At 43.0% G+C, this 24,785-nt stretch overlaps 1 protein-coding gene across 1 annotated transcript in view; it reads right to left on the bottom strand.

Moving 5' to 3' along the window:
• Positions 1–24,785, bottom strand: part of lrmp (lymphoid-restricted membrane protein) — a 167,561-nt gene that overhangs the window by 1,471 nt on the left and 141,305 nt on the right. The window contains exons 35-39 of the mRNA XM_061984670.1: positions 14,769–14,827; positions 14,537–14,635; positions 8,776–8,901; positions 8,588–8,614; positions 3,846–3,991 (exon numbers count right to left, since the gene is read on the bottom strand). Coding sequence (XP_061840654.1) covers positions 3,846–3,991; positions 8,588–8,614; positions 8,776–8,901; positions 14,537–14,635; positions 14,769–14,827 — 457 coding nt within the window. The remainder of the gene's footprint in view (positions 1–3,845; positions 3,992–8,587; positions 8,615–8,775; positions 8,902–14,536; positions 14,636–14,768; positions 14,828–24,785) is intronic.

Here is a 24,785-nt window from a genome sequence, read left to right as displayed (position 1 = left end):
GACAGTTTTGGCCGTTTTGACATCTTGTGTTGATTTTTTGATGTGGTGACGTCCAAAAAGAGTCATGATACGGGAAGGGAGGGGGCGCACCGTGCGGGGGGGGGGGGGGGGGGGGAATGTTGTAACAAATAATATTTCTATTAAATAGGCTTTACTTTGCATTTTAATTAACGTGGGATTATTTTTTGTATTTAGAAATAATAGTACCAACTTTTTTTCTCTTTTTTTTTTCTTTTTCTCTCCAACATTTGTGGCACTTGCGTGGCGCCCCCTGATGGACGGCGCCCTTAGCATTTGCCTATACGGCCTATGCCACGGGCCGGCCCTGCTCACGTGGATAGTCGAAGGCTGTGGACATAAACCCACAAGTCGGTCAACTTTGACATCCAACTTACACCCGGAGATGGCGAGAACAACGCAAAAAGACACTTGTTTGCTGCACTTTTTTTTTTTTTTAACCCTTTGTGAGGATCATGATTACTTCTTCATCCAAACGGGAAGATATAAACGTCCCATCAGTCTTTATCCCAGTGAGAGCAGACATCGTAGACTAAGTGATTGTTTTATTATGTTTGTATATCTTGTTTAGCACTTAGCAATACTGCAACTTGATGCTTAGTGTTTGACTAAAGCTGCATCTGTTTTAGCACACAGCTTCTAAAACTTGGAGATCATCCTCCTTATATTCAGGCTCAAAAATAGAAGGTTCTGGATCATCATTTGTCCCAAAGTAGCACCATGCTTTCTGTAACCAACCGGACCAAACTCACACGCATTACAAACATAGCAGCTAAAATCATCGGCCTACCCACACCCAACATTTCAGACATAAACCACAGGTCCATCACCCGACTGGCAAAAACAATAGTCCAGGATATCACTCATCCACTACACCAATACATCATCCCACTACCATCAGGGCGCAGGTACAGAACAATCAAATTCCGGAGGGCCCGCCTCAGGAAAAGCCTGATCCCTGCAGCTATAGCCGCCCTTAACAGCCTGTAAATGTGTGTTAGTCATGTATGATGTCTTTTTGTTATTTTTTTGTGTGATGTGTAATGTCTAGTGTTTAAATGTACGGCAATGACAATGAATTTCCCCAAGGGGACCAATAAATCTAATCTAATCTAGTCTTTGTTGTCTTTCATAATGCATGAAAACAACAATTTTTGCAAGTGCGTCCGGTCCAGCGGAAAATGCTATATATTTTGCAGCTACAAATTGACTCTCTAGCGCCCTCCTTAAAAATGAGAAAAAACCGAGTCCCTGCCACCAGATTCACGTATCGTCACTGAAATCACTGAAGTCATGACAGGACATAAACGCCTCAAGAGCCCATATTTGAAAACAACCAGTAAATTGGCCATTTTTAGGCCAAAAACAGGCGTCGTTCTTGAACGAACTCCTAGGGGTTTGGACCAAATGACAGATACTAGACATATGGGCGATTAAAACTAGGAAGTGGGCGTGGCATGGCGTCAAACTTCAATCTGATTGCTCGCCACCAAACTTTTAACATGACTTGAGTCCAGAAACTCAAATCTTGATCAGAATTGGTAGAAATGATGAGAACCTTCTAAAGTACTGGATCAGTCAGTACCTGGTTTTGATTAATTGATCAGATCTCCTTCCAAACTGATAGGAGGCTTTTCGGTTGGGGTCTGACCACGACTAGACTTTGTTATCGACACCTTGGGGCAGAAAATTGAAAACTCCAATCTGTCGGAAAGACCGCAATACTGCTGTGGCGCCAGTGTTGGGACTAACGCGTTACTGTAACGCCGTTAGTTTCGGCGGTAACTAGTAATCTAACGCGTTATTTTTTATATTCAGTAACTCAGTTACCGTTACTACATGATGCGTTACTGCGTTATTTTACGTTACTTTTTATGTAGTATAAAGTGTGTTTTATCGGAGCGCTGCTGTGTCGTTCTGATTCTTCTTGTGTCACAAGCCGGAGAAGAGAGAGAGACATGCGCTCTGTGTGGGTGTGTGGGGAGGGAGGAGAGGGAGGAGAGGCAGGGAGGGGAGGGGGGCGTGTCTGATCATGGCGGAGCCAGAAGTCGAGTTTGCTAACATGGAGATATTTTCACTACTTTTCTTTTGTCGAGCACAAAGAAAAGAACATTTTAGTTAAATGTAAATTGTGCTTTGGATCAAAGATGCCATCTACTGCCCAAAACAGCAATTCAAATCTGCTGAAACAAGCTACATAAGCAACATGCTTCGACGAAGCTAGTAAAGAGAGACAGAGACTCTGATGCCACTTCACCTCCACCACCACCATTTAAGGATTAACTCTGCCTCTTCTCATCATTCACCACTGAAGGTACACACACTCTGTCAATCAATGTTCCCTCTAATTGTGTGAGCAAACGCAAAAAGTCCCTGAGCATTGAGTGGAGTCCATGTGAGCAACATCACACGTGCACACTGTGGCTACACCAGCAGCACACCTGTCCCAAATCTGACTAAATAACAAGTTCAATCTCCATCCATCCATCCATTTTCTACCGCTTGTCTCTTTCGGGTCGCAAGAGCCTATCTCAGCTGCATTCGGGCGGAAGGCAGCGTACACCCTGGACAAGTCCCTCCCTCATCACAGGGCCAACACAGATAGACAGACAACATTCTCTTATTATTATAATCAAATGATAGCAGTCATTTCCATTTCTAATATAAGTGTTTAGGCCCACTTACAATGACAATAACAACAAATATTGTTTTTCATGAACTGTGTACTTGTATTGTTTGTCTGGGTGGAGGTCCTGCTTTGGAAATAGTTTGTACCCCTTTCATTTAGTTCCCATTAAAACATTCACATGTTGCACAATGAGATGTAAGCAGGGGATCATGTGTACATTCCTGCAACTTCCTGTTTGTAAAAAATATCTTTTTATTAGTATTTATTTAATATACTAACAGCATTTAATGATTAATATTTATAAATTAAGATTCCTAATAAATGACACTAGAATAAGCACACATTTGATTGGTAAATCATAGTGTAAAGACCTGGAATTACACTTTATGTGTGGTGTTGGAGTTGTCCGACTTTTTGTGTGGCTGTAAACGCATCACTGGCTAAGTGCCATATGTGCATGTGTTGGCGCAAGTGAGAAAGAGCGAGTGGCTGCTGTTGATACAACAAAGTAGCTTTTGGTCTGGTTTGTACTGCAGAAAATGACCACTTTTGCTAGATATCATTTTTTTTTACTAATGTTTTGGTGATGTGTTTATGGCCGACAATAAAGAGTTTTGCTCAGTAACGAAAATGCCTGGTTAGGCTTTGTGTATGTAGTGTGTGCCTTTCTTGGTTTACATCTATGCTGTTTGTTACTTATGTACGTTATGTTGCAGCTATTTAAAATAGTTTTGTCAATTTGTTCTGGCCAGAAACAAATTGGCCTTTGTAACATATCTTTGTCTTTGTGTGTTGTATGTAGACCACATTGCTTAGCAGAGTTCAGTGATGCAAATGCATGTCAAGTTGATCAACAGATTGTATTATTCTCCAGTGCAATAACAGTACTGAAATAAAGGCTAAAAGGGCATTAATGGGAGCTTTAAAAAAAAAAAAAGAAGAAAAAAAGAAGTAACTAAATAGTTACTTTTCACAGTAACGCATTACTTTTTGGTGTAAGTAACTGAGTTAGTAACTGAGTTACTTTTGAAATGAAGTAACTAGTAACTGTAACTAGTTACTGCTTTGCAGTAACTAACCCAACACTGTGTGGCGCCAACATCGCCCCCTTCTGGTGGAAAATGTAAACTCCCTTCAACAATCTCCGGTCCTACGGAGATGACATAAGGATGGTGACTGATGGGCAAGCATCACTGACCTGCGAGAACCAGCACCATGGCCAACCACAGCCAGAGCCCCCGGTTGCCCCGTGCCGCCGTCGCCACCCGGGAGGAAGTCAAGGACTGGGGCAGAGACGGGCATATGGCTGGGTCTGAAGACGCCGGGCTGGAGGAAGAGCTGGGACTGCAAGTCAAGCAAAGACATCCAAAAAAATGAGAACCTGGCGGAGCGCTGGCATGATGATGGAATGAAGGCCAGGAGAAGTTGCAGCAGATGTCATTAGGACATGTCTACATTAAGCCGGATAACTCCTTAAACCCAGAGTCAGACACACTAAACCATCGTTTAAGGCTCCCCTTCTTGGATCATTTTTAACACGGGTAAGTGCACCGTCTAATTCTTGAATCTCCGGCTCTTAGCTCTGTGTGGACTCATCAATGGTTTGTAAACGGAGTTCTGACAGAAAGTGACGTCAGAAAGAGCCAAAAACATACCTTTAGTCATTTCCTCCTTTTGGTGGGGAAAATAACGCTCCAGAAATGGTGACAGAACGTCCCCATACTTGGATGGCGAGGACTCTCAGTCAATGGAGATTTTGTAATCATTTGTTACTTTAAGGAACCTGCTCAGTGGCCTTGGTGGTTAGAGTGTCCGCCCTGAGACTGGTTGGTCGAGTCATACCAAAGACTATAAAAATGGGAGCCATTTCCTCCCATGCTTGGCACTCAGCATACCTGGGAGTCCACTTGGAACAGCAGACTGGACTGGAAGGACAACTGCAAAGCTGTTTACAAGAAGGACATGAGCAGACTCTTTCCTGAGGAAGCTTAGGTCCTTTAATGTGTGTTGGAGATCTTTTCTCAGTCTTGTACTTTGCAGTGCTTTGTTGGGGGAGCAGCACCAGCAAAAGGGGACTCAAACCGGATTGACAAACTAATCCGGAATGCCGGCCAAACTATTGGCACGCAGTTGGAAGTTTTTGTGTCAGTGAGGGACAGGAGGACACTGGACAAACTGCTGGCCATCATGGACAATCCTGCCCAGCAGACAATTAAGGGACAGCGGAGTTCATACTCCAACAGGCTCCTTCAGCTTGGTTCCCACAGTGTTGGATTGAAGAAGTCCTTCGCCCAGTTGTATAAAACACTGGCCATACAGCAATAGATGACATCTGTCTATAACCTGACACCTGACATGTCAGCTACTTCTCTTTGTTTATAATGTACATTTTCTGCTGGATCTACTCTCTATTCTGTTACATATACTGAAATGTTGTACATGCTCATCGTTAAATATTGTATATATTATATAAAATGAGAAGTCTGAGTCCATGGTTCTGTGGAGTGCCATCTCCGGTTTGGGGAGGAGATCTTGCCCCAAGTGGAGGAGTTCAAGTACCGTATTTTCCGCACTATTAGCCGCACCTAAAAACCACAAATTTTCTCAAAAGCTGACAGTGCGCCTTATAACCCGGTGCGCTTTATATATGGATTAATATTAAGATTCATTTTCATAAAGTTTCGGTCTCGCAACTTCGGTAAACAGCCGCCATCTTTTTTCCCGGTAGAACAGGAAGCGCTTCTTCTTCTACGCAAGCAACCGCCAAGGTAAGCACCCGCCCCCATAGAACAGGAAGCGCTTCTTCTTCTACTGTAAGCAACCACCCACCCGCGTAGAAGAAGAAAAAGTGCGCGGATATTACCGTACGTTTCATTTCCTTTGTGTGTTTACATCTGTAAAGACCACAAAATGGCTCCTACTAAGCGACAGGTATCCGGTTCATGAAAAGACGCAATCTCTCCATCCGCACACGGATTACTATTTCACAGCAACTGATATTCCTGTGAACCGCACTGTGGATACAACGGGAGCACGTACGGTGAATATTCGCACCACAGGGAATGAGAAGTCATCCTTCACTGTGGTTCTAGCTTGCCATGCTAATGGCCAGAAACTTCCACCCATGGTGATATTCAAAAGGACGACCTTGCCAAAAGAGACCTTTCCAGCCGGCGTCATCATAAAAGCTAACTCGAAGGGATGGATGAAGAAAAGATGAGCGAGTGGTTAAGGTAAGTTTAAGTTTACGCGAAGAGGCCGGGTGGCTTTTTTCACGCAGCTCTGTCCATGTTGATATACGATTCCATGCGCGCCCACATCACGCTGGTTTTAATATATTATTAAAGTTTGAGTGACCTGACTGTTTTTTTGACATTCCTTTAGCGCAGTTAGATGCGGCTTACAACACGGGGCGGCTTATAGGTGGACAAAGTTTTGAAATATGCCGTTCATTGAAGGCGCGGCTTATAACCCAGGGCGCCTTATGGTGCGGAAAATACGGTACCTCAGAGTCTTGTTCACGAGTGAGGGAAAAGTGGATCGTGAGATCGACAGGCGGATCGGTGCGGCGTCTTCAGTAATGCGGACGCTGTATCGATCCGTTGTGGTGAAGAAAGAGCTGAGCCGGAAGGCAAAGCTCTCAATTTACCGGTCAATCTACGTTCCCATCCTCACCTATGGTCATGAGCTTTGGGTCATGACCGAAAGGACAAGATCACGGGTACAAGCGGCCCAAATGAGTTTCCTCCGCCGGGTGGCGGGTCTCTCCCTTAGAGATAGGGTGAGAAGCTCTGTCACCCGGGAGGAACTCAAAGTAAAGCCGCTGCTCCTCCACATGGAGAGGAGCCAGATGAGGTGGTTCGGGCATCTGGTCAGGATGCCACCCGAACGCCTCCCTAGGGAGGTGTTTAGGGCACGTTCAATGGGTAGGAGGCCACGGGAAAGACCCAGGACAGGTTGGGAAGACTATGTCTCCCGGCTGGCCTGGGAACGCCTTGGGATCCCCCGGGAGGAGCTGGACCAAGTGGTTGGGGAGAGGGAAGTCTGGGCTTCTCTGCTTAGGCTGCTTCCCCCGCGACCCCACCTCTGATAAGCGGAAGAAGATTGATGGATGGATATATAAAATTATAATATATCAGTATATATCATATACTGTATATACAGGTAAAAGCCAGTAAATTAGAATATTTTGAAAAACTTGATTTATTTCAGTAATTGCATTCAAAAGGTGTAACTTGTACATTATATTTATTCATTGCACACAGACTGATGCATTCAAATGTTTATTTCATTTAATTTTGATGATTTGAAGTGGCAACAAATGAAAATCCAAAATTCCGTGTGTCACAAAATTAGAATATTACTTAAGGCTAATACAAAAAAGGGATTTTTAGAAATGTTGGCCAAATGAAAAGTATGAAAATGAAAAATATGAGCATGTACAATACTCAATACTTGGTTGGAGCTCCTTTTGCCTCAATTACTGCGTTAATGCGGCGTGGCATGGAGTCGATGAGTTTCTGGCACTGCTCAGGTGTTATGAGAGCCCAGGTTGCTCTGATAGTGGCCTTCAACTCTTCTGCGTTTTTGGGTCTGGCATTCTGCATCTTCCTTTTCACAATACCCCACAGATTTTCTATGGGGCTAAGGTCAGGGGAGTTGGCGGGCCAATTTAGAACAGAAATACCATGGTCCGTAAACCAGGCACGGGTAGATTTTGCGCTGTGTGCAGGCGCCAAGTCCTGTTGGAACTTGAAATCTCCATCTCCATAGAGCAGGTCAGCAGCAGGAAGCATGAAGTGCTCTAAAACTTGCTGGTAGATGGCTGCGTTGACCCTGGATCTCAGGAAACAGAGTGGACCGACACCAGCAGATGACATGGCACCCCAAACCATCACCCAACCATGCAAATTTTGCATTTCCTTTGGAAATCGAGGTCCCAGAGTCTGGAGGAAGACAGGAGAGGCACAGGATCCACGTTGCCTGAAGTCTAGTGTACAGTTTCCACCATCAGTGATGGTTTGGGGTGCCATGTCATCTGCTGGTGTCGGTCCACTCTGTTTCCTGAGATCCAGGGTCAACGCAGCCGTCTACCAGCAAGTTTTAGAGCACTTCATGCTTCCTGCTGCTGACCTGCTCTATGGAGATGGAGATTTCAAGTTCCAACAGGACTTGGCGCCTGCACACAGCGCAAAATCTACCCGTGCCTGGTTTACGGACCATGGTATTTCTGTTCTAAATTGGCCCGCCAACTCCCCTGACCTTAGCCCCATAGAAAATCTGTGGGGTATTGTGAAAAGGAAGATGCAGAATGCCAGACCCAAAAACGCAGAAGAGTTGAAGGCCACTATCAGAGCAACCTGGGCTCTCATAAAACCTGAGCAGTGCCAGAAACTCATCGACTCCATGCCACGCCGCATTAACGCAGTAATTGAGGCAAAAGGAGCTCCAACCAAGTAGTGAGTATTGTACATGCTCATATTTTTCATTTTCATACTTTTCAGTTGGCCAACATTTCTAAAAATCCCTTTTTTGTATTAGCCTTAAGTAATATTCTAATTTTGTGACACACGGAATTTTGGATTTTCATTTGTTGCCACTTCAAATCATCAAAATTAAATGAAATAAACATATGAATGCATCAGTCTGTGTGCAATGAATAAATATAATGTACAAGTTACACCTTTTGAATGCAATTACTGAAATAAATCAAGTTTTTCAAAATATTCTAATTTACTGGCTTTTACCTGTATATATGTAAATATTACATATGTTATTTTGCTACTAGGGGCCAGGGGGTCTTAAACGATGACATTGTGTGTGTGTGTGTGTGTGTGGACAGGGATCAGTTAGGTGGGATATATCCTGGCTTAGTGTAGAAGACACTGGATGGACAAGCAGAGGATGGCGCATGCATAGTCCCCTCCCCCGCACACTTACAGCATGACAAAGAGTTCCTCCTCACTCCTGAACCACGTGGAAGGAAAAGAACATTTACAGAAGATTATTGTCAAAAGGGAGTGGGGGGAAAAAAAGTGGTTAGAAGAACACACGGATGTCACACAAGCCAAAGAGCGCTTGAACGCAGCGGGACGTCTCACTCTCGCGGCGTATTTAGAGGCACTAACGTCTTGAGCGGCAGAATGAAGGAGGTCAGTCTGCTGCCCAGCTCGCTGAGGCTGGACCTCCTCTTCTCCGCCACCGGCTCCTCCGGCTCCTCGCCACACTGGGGGTCCGAGGTGTGGCGCGCCGTCCTGTGGGCCCCGCGGGGGGGTCGGACATGGACACACAAGTGACACGCTCAGTCGGCACATCGCCGGACAAAAAAAAAAGCTCGGCCGCATCTTGTTTGCATGATGACCACAAACCTTCAATACTTCATTCTTTTCCTACAACATGTGGGAGGGAACTTGTGGACACGCCTGACTGCATGCACGATGGGTGCGTCGCTAACATTTCAAGACTTTTTTATTTATTTAAAAAACACATATTGAATCTGATTTTTTAACAATTTGGGTCCCACAGTGGCCGAGTGGAAGATCCAGCCTTGATGCTGGCATTTAGACGGTTTTAAAAGGGATTTTCATTTTCCATGTAGAGACTTTTTACACAAACATTTGTAAATATTAAGATCGAATCATTAACTAGATCCACTATGGACTGGACTCTCACACTATTATGTTAGATCCACTATGGACTGGACTCTCACTATTATGTTAGATCCACTATGGACTGGACTCTCACAATATTATGTTAGATCCACTATGGACTGGACTCTCACTATTATGTTAGATCCACTATGGACTGGACTCTCACACTATTATGTTAGATCCACTATGGACTGGACTCTCACACTATTATGTTAGATCCACTATGGACTGGACTCTCACTATTATGTTAGATCCACTATGGACTGGACTCTCACTATTATGTTAGATCCACTATGGACTGGACTCTCACACTATTATGTTAGATCCACTATGGACTGGACTCTCACACTATTATGTTAGATCCACTATGGACTGGACTCTCACTATTATGTTAGATCCACTATGGACTGGACTCTCACTATTATGTTAGATCCACTATGGACTGGACTCTCACACTATTATGTTAGATCCACTATGGACTGGACTCTCACACTATTATGTTAGATCCACTATGGACTGGACTCTCACACTATTATGTTAGATCCACTATGGACTGGACTATTACTATTATGTTAGATCCACTATGGACTGGACTCTCACTATTATGTTAGATCCACTATGGACTGGACTCTCACACTATTATGTTAGATCCACTATGGACTAGACTTTCACACTATTATGTTAGATCCACTATGGACTGGACTCTCACTATTATGTTAGATCCACTATGGGCTGGACTCTCACACTATTATGTTAGATCCACTATGGACTAGACTTTCACACTATTATGTTAGATCCACTATGGACTGGACTCTCACTATTATGTTAGATCCACTATGGACTGGACTCTCACTATTATGTTAGATCCACTATGGACTGGACTCTCACACTATTATGTTAGATCCACTATGGACTGGACTCTCACTATTATGTTAGATCCACTATGGACTGGACTCTCACTATTATGTTAGATCCACTATGGACTGGACTCTCACACTATTATGTTAGATCCACTATGGACTGGACTCTCACACTATTATGTTAGATCCACTATGGACTGGACTCTCACTATTATGTTAGATCCACTATGGACTGGACTCTCACTATTATGTTAGATCCACTATGGACTGGACTCTCACACTATTATGTTAGATCCACTATGGACTGGACTCTCACACTATTATGTTAGATCCACTATGGACTGGACTCTCACACTATTATGTTAGATCCACTATGGACTGGACTATTACTATTATGTTAGATCCACTATGGACTGGACTCTCACTATTATGTTAGATCCACTATGGACTGGACTCTCACACTATTATGTTAGATCCACTATGGACTAGACTTTCACACTATTATGTTAGATCCACTATGGACTGGACTCTCACTATTATGTTAGATCCACTATGGGCTGGACTCTCACACTATTATGTTAGATCCACTATGGACTAGACTTTCACACTATTATGTTAGATCCACTATGGACTGGACTCTCACTATTATGTTAGATCCACTATGGACTGGACTCTCACTATTATGTTAGATCCACTATGGACTGGACTCTCACTATTATGTTAGATCCACTATGGACTGGACTATCACACTATTATGTTAGATCCACTATGGACTGGACTCTCACTATTATGTTAGATCCACTATGGACTGGACTCTCACTATTATGTTAGATCCACTATGGACTGGACTCTCACTATTATGTTAGATCCACTATGGACTGGACTATCACACTATTATGTTAGATCCACTATGGACTGGACTATCACACTATTATGTTAGATCCACTATGGACTGGACTCTCACTATTATGTTAGATCCACTATGGACTGGACTCTCACTATTATGTTAGATCCACTATGGACTGGACTCTCACACTATTATGTTAGATCCACTATGGATTGGACTCTCACTATTATGTTAGATCCACTATGGACTGGACTCTCACTATTATGTTAGATCCACTATGGACTGGACTCTCACTATTATTTTAGATCCACTATGGACTGGACTCTCACTATTATGTTAGATCCACTATGGACTGGACTCTCACACTATTATGTTAGATCCACTATGGACTGGACTCTCACTCTATTATGTTAAATCCACTATGGACTGGACTCTCACTATTATGTTAGATCCACTATGGACTGGACTCTCACTATTATGTTGGATCCACTATGGACTGGACTCTCATTATTATGTTAAATCCACTATGGACTGGAATCTCACTATTATGTTAGATCCACTATGGACTGGACTCTCACACTATTATGTTAGATCCACTATGGACTGGACTCTCACTATTATGTTAGATCCACTATGGACTGGACTCTCACACTATTATGTTAGATCCACTATGGACTGGACTCTCACTCTATTATGTTAAATCCACTATGGACTGGACTCTCATTGTTATGTTAGATCCACTATGGACTGGACTCTCACTCTATTATGTTAAATCCACTATGGACTGGACTCTCATTATTATGTTAAATCCACTATGGACTGGAATCTCACTATTATGTTGGATCCACTATGGACTGGACTCTCATTATTATGTTAAATCCACTATGGACTGGAATCTCACTATTATGTTGGATCCACTATGGACTGGACTCTCACACTATTATGTTAGATCCACTATGGACTGGACTCTCACACTATTATGTTAGATCCACTATGGCCTGGACTCTCACTCTATTATGTTAAATCCACTATGGACTGGACTCTCACTATTATGTTAGATCCACTATGGACTGGACTCTCACACTATAATGTAGATCCACTATGGACTGGACTCTCACACTATTATGTTAGATCCACTATGGACTGGACTCTCTCACTATTATGTTAGATCCACTATGGACTGGACTCTCACTATTATGTTAGATCCACTATGGACTGAACTCTCACTATTATGTTAGATCCACTATGGACTGAACTCTCACTATTATGCTAGATCCACTATGGACTGGACTCTCACACTATTATGTTAGATCCACTATGGACTGGACTCTCACACTATTATGTTAGATCCACTATGGACTGGACTCTCACTATTATGTTAGATCCACTATGGACTGGACTTTCACACTATTATGTTAGATCCACTATGGACTGGACTCTCACACTATTATGTTAGATCCACTATGGACTGGACTCTCACACTATTATGTTAGATCCACTATGGACTGGACTCTCACACTATTATGTTAGATCCACTATGGACTGGACTCTCACACTATTATGTTAGATCCACTATGGACTGGACTCTCTCACTATTATGTTAGATCCACTATGGACTGGACTCTCACTATTATGTTAGATCCACTATGGACTGGACTCTCACTATTATGTTAGATCCACTATGGACTGGACTCTCACTATTATGTTAGATCCACTATGGACTGGACTATCACACTATTATGTTAGATCCACTATGGACTGGACTATCACACTATTATGTTAGATCCACTATGGACTGGACTCTCACTATTATGTTAGATCCACTATGGACTGGACTCTCACTATTATGTTAGATCCACTATGGACTGGACTCTCACTATTATGTTAGATCCACTATGGACTGGACTATCACACTATTATGTTAGATCCACTATGGACTGGACTATCACACTATTATGTTAGATCCACTATGGACTGGACTCTCACTATTATGTTAGATCCACTATGGACTGGACTCTCACTATTATGTTAGATCCACTATGGACTGGACTCTCACACTATTATGTTAGATCCACTATGGATTGGACTCTCACTATTATGTTAGATCCACTATGGACTGGACTCTCACTATTATGTTAGATCCACTATGGACTGGACTCTCACTATTATTTTAGATCCACTATGGACTGGACTCTCACTATTATGTTAGATCCACTATGGACTGGACTCTCACTATTATGTTAGATCCACTATGGACGGGACTCTCACTCTATTATGTTAAATCCACTATGGACTGGACTCTCACTATTATGTTAGATCCACTATGGACTGGACTCTCATTATTATGTTAAATCCACTATGGACTGGAATCTCACTATTATGTTAGATCCACTATGGACTGGACTCTCACACTATTATGTTAGATCCACTATGGACTGGACTCTCACTATTATGTTAGATCCACTATGGACTGGACTCTCACACTATTATGTTAGATCCACTATGGACTGGACTCTCACTCTATTATGTTAAATCCACTATGGACTGGACTCTCATTATTATGTTAGATCCACTATGGACTGGACTCTCACTCTATTATGTTAAATCCACTATGGACTGGACTCTCATTATTATGTTAAATCCACTATGGACTGGAATCTCACTATTATGTTAGATCCACTATGGACTGGACTCTCACACTATTATGTTAGATCCACTATGGACTGGACTCTCACTATTATGTTAGATCCACTATGGACTGGACTCTCACACTATTATGTTAGATCCACTATGGACTGGACTCTCACTCTATTATGTTAAATCCACTATGGACTGGACTCTCATTATTATGTTAGATCCACTATGGACTGGACTCTCACTCTATTATGTTAAATCCACTATGGACTGGACTCTCATTATTATGTTAAATCCACTATGGACTGGAATCTCACTATTATGTTGGATCCACTATGGACTGGACTCTCACACTATTATGTTAGATCCACTATGGACTGGACTCTCACACTATTATGTTAGATCCACTATGGCCTGGACTCTCACTCTATTATGTTAAATCCACTATGGACTGGACTCTCACTATTATGTTAGATCCACTATGGACTGGACTCTCACACTATTATGTAGATCCACTATGGACTGGACTCTCACACTATTATGTTAGATCCACTATGGACTGGACTCTCACACTATTATGTTAGATCCACTATGGACTGGACTCTCACTATTATGTTAGATCCACTATGGACTGGACTCTCACACTATTATGTAGATCCACTATGGACTGGACTCTCACACTATTATGTTAGATCCACTATGGACTGGACTCTCACACTATTATGTTAGATCCACTATGGACTGGACTCTCACTATTATGTTAGATCCACTATGGACTGGACTCTCTCACTATTAAACCCCAAGCATGCTGGGGACATATTCCCTATAAAGTCCACTGTGCCAAATATGATACATCCATCTTTTCAGTAGCAGCCCACTTCCGCCTGGCATTTCTTACCCCTTCATCACGCCAGAGGGCTCCTCGGTGTCAACCCAGGCCGCAGAGCTAACAAAGCGCTTAAGTGGGGGGCGTGCCATGTTCTTGCCTGCCGCATTCCTAAAACCCACCGTCGTCGACGACAACAACAACAACAACAACCCTGGTTATGGTACAATGTCTAGCAAGCTTCCACAAGGCTGCTGTGGTGCACAGAAGACATTTGAAAGAGTTTTAACACTTAAACACTCACCATGGAGCTCTCCTGGTCACTCTTTCTGCCTCACTGTCTGCACCATCCTGGTGTTTGCTCTATGTGGAGGGAAAGAAACACTTCAAACTATATTCATGCACATTCAAAATGTTGTGTAAATGGTCAATAAAAAGAGAATACAACAAATCCTTTTCAACTTATATTCAATTGAATAGACTGCAAAGACAAGATATTTCATGTTCACACTGAGGAACTTTGTTATGTTTTTGCAAATATTAGCTCATTTGGAATTTGATGCCTGCAGCATGTTTCAAAAAAGCTGGCACAAGTGGCAAAAAAGACTGAGAAAAGTTGAGGAATGCTCATCAAAGACTTACAGAAAATATGAGATTGTGTGAGCTGCCGCCTGCTCTTCCTATATAAGAACTATCCAACGTATCAAGATATTTACACAAAGTTTGGATTTTTGGCAGATATCTTTTTTTAGTCGTCTTTGTTAGTTGCATGACGGAACATGAAACTCGTGGCGCTCCTTTAACGAGTCCACGCTTCGAGCGTTGCGGACGGAGGCTCGTCGAGCGACTCCATCGCTGCGGTAGCGAAAATAAACAAAAGGGCGGGGGGAAACGCCGGGAAAGAAGGACAAAAACTGGATTTCCCCGGCAAAAATTGGAAGTTTCGACAGGTAAGCGAAGGAGACGCACTGCGTTAGGACAGAAAAGGTGAGGCGTGTCCACGTGAACGTCGCAGTGAAAAAGACAAGATATTTAAACTGGTCAACTTTATTTTTTGCAAATATTAGCTCATTTAGAATTTGATGGCTGCAACATGTTTCAAAAAAGCTGGCACAAGTGGCAAAAAAGACTGAGAAAAGTTGAGGAATGCTCATCAAAGACTTACAGAAAATATGAGATTGTGTGAGCTGCCGCCTGCTCTTCCTATATAAGAACTATCCAACGTATCAAGATATTTACACAAAGTTTGGATTTTTGGCAGATATCTTTTTTTAGTCGTCTTTGTTATTGGTTGCATGACGGAACATGAAACTCGTGGCGCTCCTTTAATGAGTCCACGCTCCGAGCGTTGCGGACGGAGGCTCGTCGAGCGACTCCATCGCTGCGGTAGCGAAAATAAACAAAAGGGCGGGGGAAACGCCGGGAAAGAAGGACAAAAACTGGATTTCCCCGGCAAAAATGGGAAGTTTTGACTTGTAAGCGAAGGAGACGCACTGCGTTAAGACAGAAAAGGTGGGGCGTGTCCACGTGAACGTCGCAGTGAAAAAGACCAGATATTTATACTGGTCAACTTTATTTTTGCAAATATTAGCTCATTTGGAATTTGATGCCTGCAGCATGTTTCAAAAAAGCTGGCACAAGTGGCAAAAAAGACTGAGAAAAGTTGAGGAATGCTCATCAAAAACATAGAGAAAATATGAGATTGTGTGAGCTGCCGCCTGCTCTTCCTATATAAGAACTATCCAACGTATCAAGATATTTGCACAAAGTTTGGATTTTTGGCAGATATCTTTTTTTAGTCGTCTTTGTTATTGGTTGCATGATGGAACATGAAACTCGTGGCGCTCCTTTAATGAGTCCACGCTCCGAGCATTGCGGACTGAGGCTCGTCGAGCGACTCCATCGCTGCGGTAGCGAAAATAAACAAAAGGGCGGGGGAAAACGCCGGGAAAGAAGGACAAAAACTGGATTTCCCCGGCAAAAATGGGAAGTTTTGACTTGTAAGCGAAGGAGACGCACTGCGTTAGGACAGAAAAGGTGAGGCGTGTCCACGTGAACGTCGCAGTGAAAAAGACAAGATATTTAAACTGGTCAACTTTATTTTTTGCTAATATTAGCTCATTTGGAATTTGATGCCTGCAGCATGTTTAAAAAAAGCTGGCACAAGTGGCAAAAAAAGTTGAGGAAAGCTCATCAAAGACTTACAGAAAATATGAGATTGTGTGAGCTGCCGCCTGCTCTTCCTATATAAGAACTATCCAACGTATCAACATATTTACACAAAGTTTGGATTTTTGGCAGATATCTTTTTTTAGTCGTCTTTGTTATTGGTTGCATGACGGAACATGAAACTCGTGGCGCTCCTTTAATGAGTCCACGCTCCGAGCGTTGCGGACGGAGGCTCGTCTAGCGACTCCATCGCTACGGTAGCGAAAATAAACAAAAGGGCGGGGGAAACGCCGGGAAAGAAGGACAAAAACTGGATTTCCCCGGCAAAAATTGGAAGTTTTGACTTGTAAGCGAAGGAGACGCACTGCGTTAGGACAGAAAAGGTGAGGCGTGTCCACGTGAACGTCGCAGTGAAAAAGACAAGATATTTAAACTGGTCAACTTTATTTTTTTGCAAATATTAGCTCATTTGGAATTTGATGGCTGCAGCATGTTTCAAAAAAGCTGGCACAAGTGGCAAAAAAGACTGAGAAAAGCTGAGGAATGCTCATCAAAGACTTACAGAAAATATGAGATTGTGTGAGCCGCCGCCTGCTCTTCCTATATAAGAACTATCCAACGTATCAAGATATTTACACAAAGTTTGGATTTTTGGCAGATATCTTTTTTTAGTCGTCTTTGTTATTGGTTGCATGACGGAACATGAAACTCGTGGCGCTCCTTTAATGAGTCCACGCTCCGAGCGTTGCGGACGGAGGCTCGTCGAGCGACTCCATCGCTGCGGTAGCGAAAATAAACAAAAGGGCGGGGGAAACGCCGGGAAAGAAGGACAAAAACTGGATTTCCCCGGCAAAAATTGGAAGTTTTGACTTGTAAGCGAAGGAGACGCACTGCGTTAGGACAGAAAAGGTGAGGCGTGTCCACGTGAACGTCGCAGTGAAAAAGACAAGATATTTAAACTGGTCAACTTTATTTTTTTGCAAATATTAGCTCATTTAGAATTTGATGGCTGCAACATGTTTCAAAAAAGCTGGCACAAGTGGCAAAAAAGACTGAGAAAAGTTGAGGAATGCTCATCAAAGACTTACAGAAAATATGAGATTGTGTGAGCTGCCGCCTGCTCTTCCTATATAAGAACTATCCAACGTATCAACATATTTACACAAAGTTTGGATTTTTGGCAGATATCTTTTTTTAGTCGTCTTTGTTATTGGTTGCATGACGGAACATGAAACTCGTGGCGCTCCTTTAATGAGTCCACGCTCCGAGCGTTGCGGACGGAGGCTCGTCGAGCGACTCCATCGCTGCGGTAGCGAAAATAAACAAAAGGGCGGGGGGAAACGCCGGGAAAGAAGGACAAAAACTGGATTTCCCCGGCAAAAATGGGAAGTTTCGACTTGTAAGCGAAGGAGACGCACTGCGTTAGGACAGAAAAGGTGAGGCGTGTCCACGTGAACGTCGCAGTGAAGAAGGCCAGATATTTATACTGGTCAACTTTATTTTTTTGCAAATATTAGCTCATTTGGAATTTGATGGCTGCAGCATGTTTCAAAAAAGCTGGCACAAGTGGCAAAAAAAGTTGAGGAAAGCTCATCAAAGACTTACAGAAAATATGAGATTGTGTGAGCTGCCGCCTGCTCTTCCTATATAAGAACTATCCAACGTATCAAGATATTTACACAAAGTTTGGATTTTTGGCAGATATCTTTTTTTAGTCGTCTTTGTTATTGGTTGCATGACGGAACATGAAACTCGTGGCGCTCCTTTAATGAGTCCACGCTCCGAGCGTTGCGGACGGAGGCTCGTCGAGCGACTCCATCGCTGCGGTAGCGAAAATAAACAAAAGGGCGGGGGGAAACGCCGGGAAAGAAGGACAAAAACTGGATTTCCCCGGCAAAAATTGGAAGTTTCGACTTGTAAGCGAAGGAGACGCACTGCGTTAGGACAGAAAAGGTGAGGCGTGTCCACGTGAACGGCGCAGTGAAAAAGACAAGATATTTATACTGGTCAACTTTATTTTTTGCAAATATTAGCTCATTTGGAATTTGATGCCTGCAGCATGTTTCAAAAAAGCTGGCACAAGTGGCAAAAAAGACTGAGAAAAGTTGAGGAATGCTCATCAAAGACTTACAGAAAATATGAGATTGTGTGAGCTGCCGCCTGCTCTTCCTATATAAGAACTATCCAACGTATCAAGATATTTACACAAAGTTTGGATTTTTGGCAGATATCTTTTTTTAGTCGTCTTTGCTATTGGTTGCATGACGGAACATGAAACTCGTGGCGCTCCTTTAATGAGTCCACGCTCCGAGCGGACAGAGGCTCGTCGAGCGACTCCAACGCTGCGGTAGCGAAAATAAACAAAAGGGCGGGGGGAAACGCCGGGAAAGAAGGACAAAAACTGGATTTCCCCGGCAAAAATGGGAAGTTTTGACTTGTAAGCGAAGGAGACGCACTGCGTTAGGACAGAAAAGGTGAGGCGTGTCCACGTGAACGTCGCAGTGAAAAAGACAAGATATTTAAACTGGTCAACTTTATTTTTTTGCAAATATTAGCTCATTTGGAATTTGATGGCTGCAACATGTTTCAAAAAAGCTGGCACAAGTGGCAAAAAAGACTGAGAAAAGTTGAGGAATGCTCATCAAAGACTTACAGAAAATATGAGATTGTGTGAGCTGCCGCCTGCTCTTCCTATATAAGAACTATCCAACGTATCAAGATATTTACACAAAGTTTGGATTTTTGGCAGATATCTTTTTTTAGTCGTCTTTGTTATTGGTTGCATGACGGAACATGAAACTCGTGGCGCTCCTTTAATGAGTCCACGCTCCGAGCGTTGCGGACGGAGGCTCGTCGAGCGACTCCATCGCTGCGGTAGCGAAAATAAGCAAAAGGGCGGGGGAAAACGCCGGGAAAGAAGGACAAAAACTGGATTTCCCCGGCAAAAATGGGAAGTTTTGACTTGTAAGCGAAGGAGACGCACTGCGTTAGGACAGAAAAGGTGAGGCGTGTCCACGTGAACGCCGCAGTGAAAAAGACAAGATATTTAAACTGGTCAACTTTATTTTTTGCAAATATTAGCTCATTTGGAATTTGATGCCTGCAACATGTTTCAAAAAAGCTGGCACAAGTGGCAAAAAAAGTTGAGGAATGCTCATCAAAGACTTACAGAAAATATGAGATTGTGTGAGCTGCCGCCTGCTCTTCCTATATAAGAACTATCCGACGTATCAAGATATTTACACAAAGTTTGGATTTTTGGCAGATATCTTTTTTTAGTCGTCTTTGTTATTGGTTGCATGACGGAACATGAAACTCGTGGCGCTCCTTTAATGAGTCCACGCTCCGAGTGTTGCGGATGGAGGCTCGTCGAGCGACTCCATCGCTGCGGTAGCGAAAATAAACAAAAGGGCGGGGGGAAACGCCGGGAAAGAAGGACAAAAACTGGATTTTCCCGGCAAAAATGGGAAGTTTCGACAGGTAAGCGAAGGAGACGCACTGCGTTAGGACAGAAAAGGTGGGGCGTGTCCACGTGAACGTCGCAGTGAAAAAGACAAGATATTTAAACTGGTCAACTTTATTTTTTGCAAATATTAGCTCATTTGGAATTTGATGGCTGCAACATGTTTCAAAAAAGCTGGCACAAGTGGCAAAAAAGACTGAGAAAAGTTGAGGAATGCTCATCAAAGACTTACAGAAAATATGAGATTGTGTGAGCTGCCGCCTGCTCTTCCTATATAAGAACTATCCAACGTATCAAGATATTTACACAAAGTTTGGATTTTTGGCAGATATCTTTTTTTAGTCGTCTTTGTTATTGGTTGCATGACGGAACATGAAACTCGTGGCGCTCCTTTAATGAGTCCACGCTCCGAGCGTTGCGGACGGAGGCTCGTCGAGCGACTCCATCGCTGCGGTAGCGAAAATAAACAAAAGGGCGGGGAAAAACGCCGGGAAAGAAGGACAAAAACTGGATTTCCCCGGCAAAAATTGGAAGTTTCGACAGGTAAGCGAAGGAGACGCACTGCGTTAGGACAGAAAAGGTGAGGCGTGTCCACGTGAACGTCGCAGTGAAAAAGACAAGATATTTAAACTGGTCAACTTTATTTTTTGCAAATATTAGCTCATTTGGAATTTGATGCCTGCAGCATGTTTCAAAAAAGCTGGCACAAGTGGCAAAAAAGACTGAGAAAAGTTGAGGAATGCTCATCAAAGACTTATAGAAAATATGAGATTGTGTGAGCTGCCGCCTGCTCTTCCTATATAAGAACTATCCAACGTATCAACATATTTACACAAAGTTTGGATTTTTGGCAGATATCTTTTTTTTAGTCGTCTTTGTTATTGGTTGCATGACGGAACATGAAACTCGTGGCGCTCCTTTAATGAGTCCACGCTCCGAGCGGACAGAGGCTCGTCGAGCGACTCCATCGCTGCGGTAGCGAAAATAAACAAAAGGGCGGGGGAAAACGCCGGGAAAGAAGGACAAAAACTGGATTTCCCGGGCAAAAATGGGAAGTTTTGACTTGTCAGCGAAGGAGACGCACTGCGTTAGGACAGAAAAGGTGAGGCGTGTCCACGTGAACGCCGCAGTGAAAAAGACCAGATATTTAAACTGGTCAACTTTATTTTTTTTGCAAATATTAGCTCATTTAGAATTTGATGCCTGCAGCATGTTTCAAAAAAGCTGGCACAAGTGGCAAAAAAGACTGAGAAAAGTTGAGGAATGCTCATCAAAGACTTACAGAAAATATGAGATTGTGTGAGCTGCCGCCTGCTCTTCCTATATAAGAACTATCCAACGTATCAAGATATTTACACAAAGTTTGGATTTTTGGCAGATATCTTTTTTTAGTCGTCTTTGTTATTGGTTGCATGACGGAACATGAAACTCGTGGCGCTCCTTTAATGAGTCCACGCTCCGAGCGTTGCGGACGGAGGCTCGTCGAGCGACTCCATCGCTGCGGTAGCGAAAATAAACAAAAGGGCGGGGAAAAACGCCGGGAAAGAAGGACAAAAACTGGATTTCCCCGGCAAAAATTGGAAGTTTCGACAGGTAAGCGAAGGAGACGCACTGCGTTAGGACAGAAAAGGTGGGGCGTGTCCACGTGAACGTCGCAGTGAAAAAGACAAGATATTTAAACTGGTCAACTTTATTTTTTGCAAATATTAGCTCATTTGGAATTTGATGCCTGCAGCATGTTTCAAAAAAGCTGGCACAAGTGGCAAAAAAGACTGAGAAAAGTTGAGGAATGCTCATCAAAGACTTATAGAAAATATGAGATTGTGTGAGCTGCCGCCTGCTCTTCCTATATAAGAACTATCCAACGTATCAACATATTTACACAAAGTTTGGATTTTTGGCAGATATCTTTTTTTTAGTCGTCTTTGTTATTGGTTGCATGACGGAACATGAAACTCGTGGCGCTCCTTTAATGAGTCCACGCTCCGAGCGGACAGAGGCTCGTCGAGCGACTCCATCGCTTCGGTAGCGAAAATAAACAAAAGGGCGGGGGAAAACGCCGGGAAAGAAGGACAAAAACTGGATTTCCCGGGCAAAAATGGGAAGTTTTGACTTGTCAGCGAAGGAGACGCACTGCGTTAGGACAGAAAAGGTGAGGCGTGTCCACGTGAACGCCGCAGTGAAAAAGACCAGATATTTAAACTGGTCAACTTTATTTTTTTTGCAAATATTAGCTCATTTAGAATTTGATGCCTGCAGCATGTTTCAAAAAAGCTGGCACAAGTGGCAAAAAAGACTGAGAAAAGTTGAGGAATGCTCATCAAAGACTTACAGAAAATATGAGATTGTGTGAGCTGCCGCCTGCTCTTCCTATATAAGAACTATCCAACGTATCAAGATATTTACACAAAGTTTGGATTTTTGGCAGATATCTTTTTTTAGTCGTCTTTGTTATTGGTTGCATGACGGAACATGAAACTCGTGGCGCTCCTTTAACGAGTCCACGCTCCGAGCGTTGCGGACGGAGGCTCGTCGAGCGACTCCATCGCTGCGGTAGCGAAAATAAACAAAAGGGCGGGGGAAAACGCCGGGAAAGAAGGACAAAAACTGGATTTCCCCGGCAAAAATTGGAAGTTTCGACAGGTAAGCGAAGGAGACGCACTGCGTTAGGACAGAAAAGGTGAGGCGTGTCCACGTGAACGCCGCAGTGAAAAAGACAAGATATTTAAACTGGTCAACTTTATTTTTTGCAAATATTAGCTCATTTAGAATTTGATGGTTGCAACATGTTTCAAAAAAGCTGGCACAAGTGGCAAAAAAAGTTGAGGAATGCTCATCAAAGACTTACAGAAAATATGAGATTGTGTGAGCTGCCGCCTGCTCTTCCTATATAAGAACTATCCAACGTATCAAGATATTTACACAAAGTTTGGATTTTTGTCAGATATCTTTTTTTAGTCGTCTTTGTTATTGGTTGCATGACGTAACATGAAACTCGTGGCGCTCCTTTAACGAGTCCACGCTCCGAGCGTTGCGGACGGAGGCTCGTCGAGCGACTCCATCGCTGCGGTAGCGAAAATAAACAAAAAGGGCGGGGGAAAACGCCGGGAAAGAAGGACAAAAACTGGATTTCCCCGGCAAAAATGGGAAGTTTTGACTTGTAAGCGAAGGAGACGCACTGCGTTAGGACAGAAAAGGTGGGGCGTGTCCACGTGAACGTCGCAGTGAAAAAGACAAGATATTTAAACTGGTCAACTTTATTTTTTTGCAAATATTAGCTCATCTAGAATCTGATGCCTGCAGCATGTTTCAAAAAAGCTGGCACAAGTGGCAAAAAAGACTGAGAAAAGTTGAGGAATGCTCGTCAAAGACTTATTTGGAACATCCCACAGGTGAACAGGCTAATTGGGAACAGGTGGGTGCCATGATTGGGTATAAAAGCAGCTTCCATGAAATGCTCAGTCGTTCGCAAACAAGGACGGGGCGAGGGTCACTACTTTGTCAACAAATGCCTGAGCAAATTGTTTAAAAACAACATTTCTCAAGCAGCTATTGCAAGGAATTTAGGGATTTCACCATCTACGCTCCGTAATATCATCAGAAAGCAGTACTGCATCAAAAAGCCACATCAGTGTGTAAAGGATATCACCACATGGGCTCAGGAACAACTTCAGAAAACCACTGTCAGAAACTACAGTTGGTCGCTACATCTGTAAGTGCAAGTTAAAACTCTCCTATGCAAAGTGAAAGCCATTTATCAACAACACCCAGAAACGCCGCCGGCTTCGCTGGGCCCCGAGCTCATCTAAGATGGACTGATGCAAAGTGGAAAAGTGTTCTGTGGTCTGACGAGTCCACATTTCAAATTGTTTTTGGAAACTGTGGACCAAAGAGGAAAAGAACCATCCGGACTGTTCAAGGGTCAAAGTGTAAAAGGCATAACATATAAATGTTACTACATGACATATATACTTACATCATGTATATATTACATGTTACTACATGACATACAGGTAAAAGCCAGTAAATTAGAATATTTTGAAAAACTTGATTTATTTCAGTAATTGCATTCAAAAGGTGTAACTTGTACATTATATTTATTCATTGCACACAGACTGATGCATTCAAATGTTTATTTCATTTAATTTTGATGATTTGAAGTGGCAACAAATGAAAATCCAAAATTCCGTGTGTCACAAAATTAGAATATTACTTAAGGCTAATACAAAAAAGGGATTTTTAGAAATGTTGGCCAACTGAAAAGTATGAAAATGAAAAATATGAGCATGTACAATACTCAATACTTGGTTGGAGCTCCTTTTGCCTCAATTACTGCGTTAATGCGGCGTGGCATGGAGTCGATGAGTTTCTGGCACTGCTCAGGTGTTATGAGAGCCCAGGTTGCTCTGATAGTGGCCTTCAACTCTTCTGCGTTTTTGGGTCTGGCATTCTGCATCTTCCTTTTCACAATACCCCACAGATTTTCTATGGGGCTAAGGTCAGGGGAGTTGGCGGGCCAATTTAGAACAGAAATACCATGGTCCGTAAACCAGGCACGGGTAGATTTTGCGCTGTGTGCAGGCGCCAAGTCCTGTTGGAACTTGAAATCTCCATCTCCATAGAGCAGGAAGCATGAAGTGCTCTAAAACTTGCTGGTAGACGGCTGCGTTGACCCTGGATCTCAGGAAA

This window comes from Nerophis lumbriciformis, linkage group LG25 (assembly GCF_033978685.3).
Source record: "Nerophis lumbriciformis linkage group LG25, RoL_Nlum_v2.1, whole genome shotgun sequence".
Taxonomy (NCBI): domain Eukaryota; kingdom Metazoa; phylum Chordata; class Actinopteri; order Syngnathiformes; family Syngnathidae; genus Nerophis; species Nerophis lumbriciformis.
This window is presented reverse-complemented; position numbering and strand designations above follow the sequence as displayed.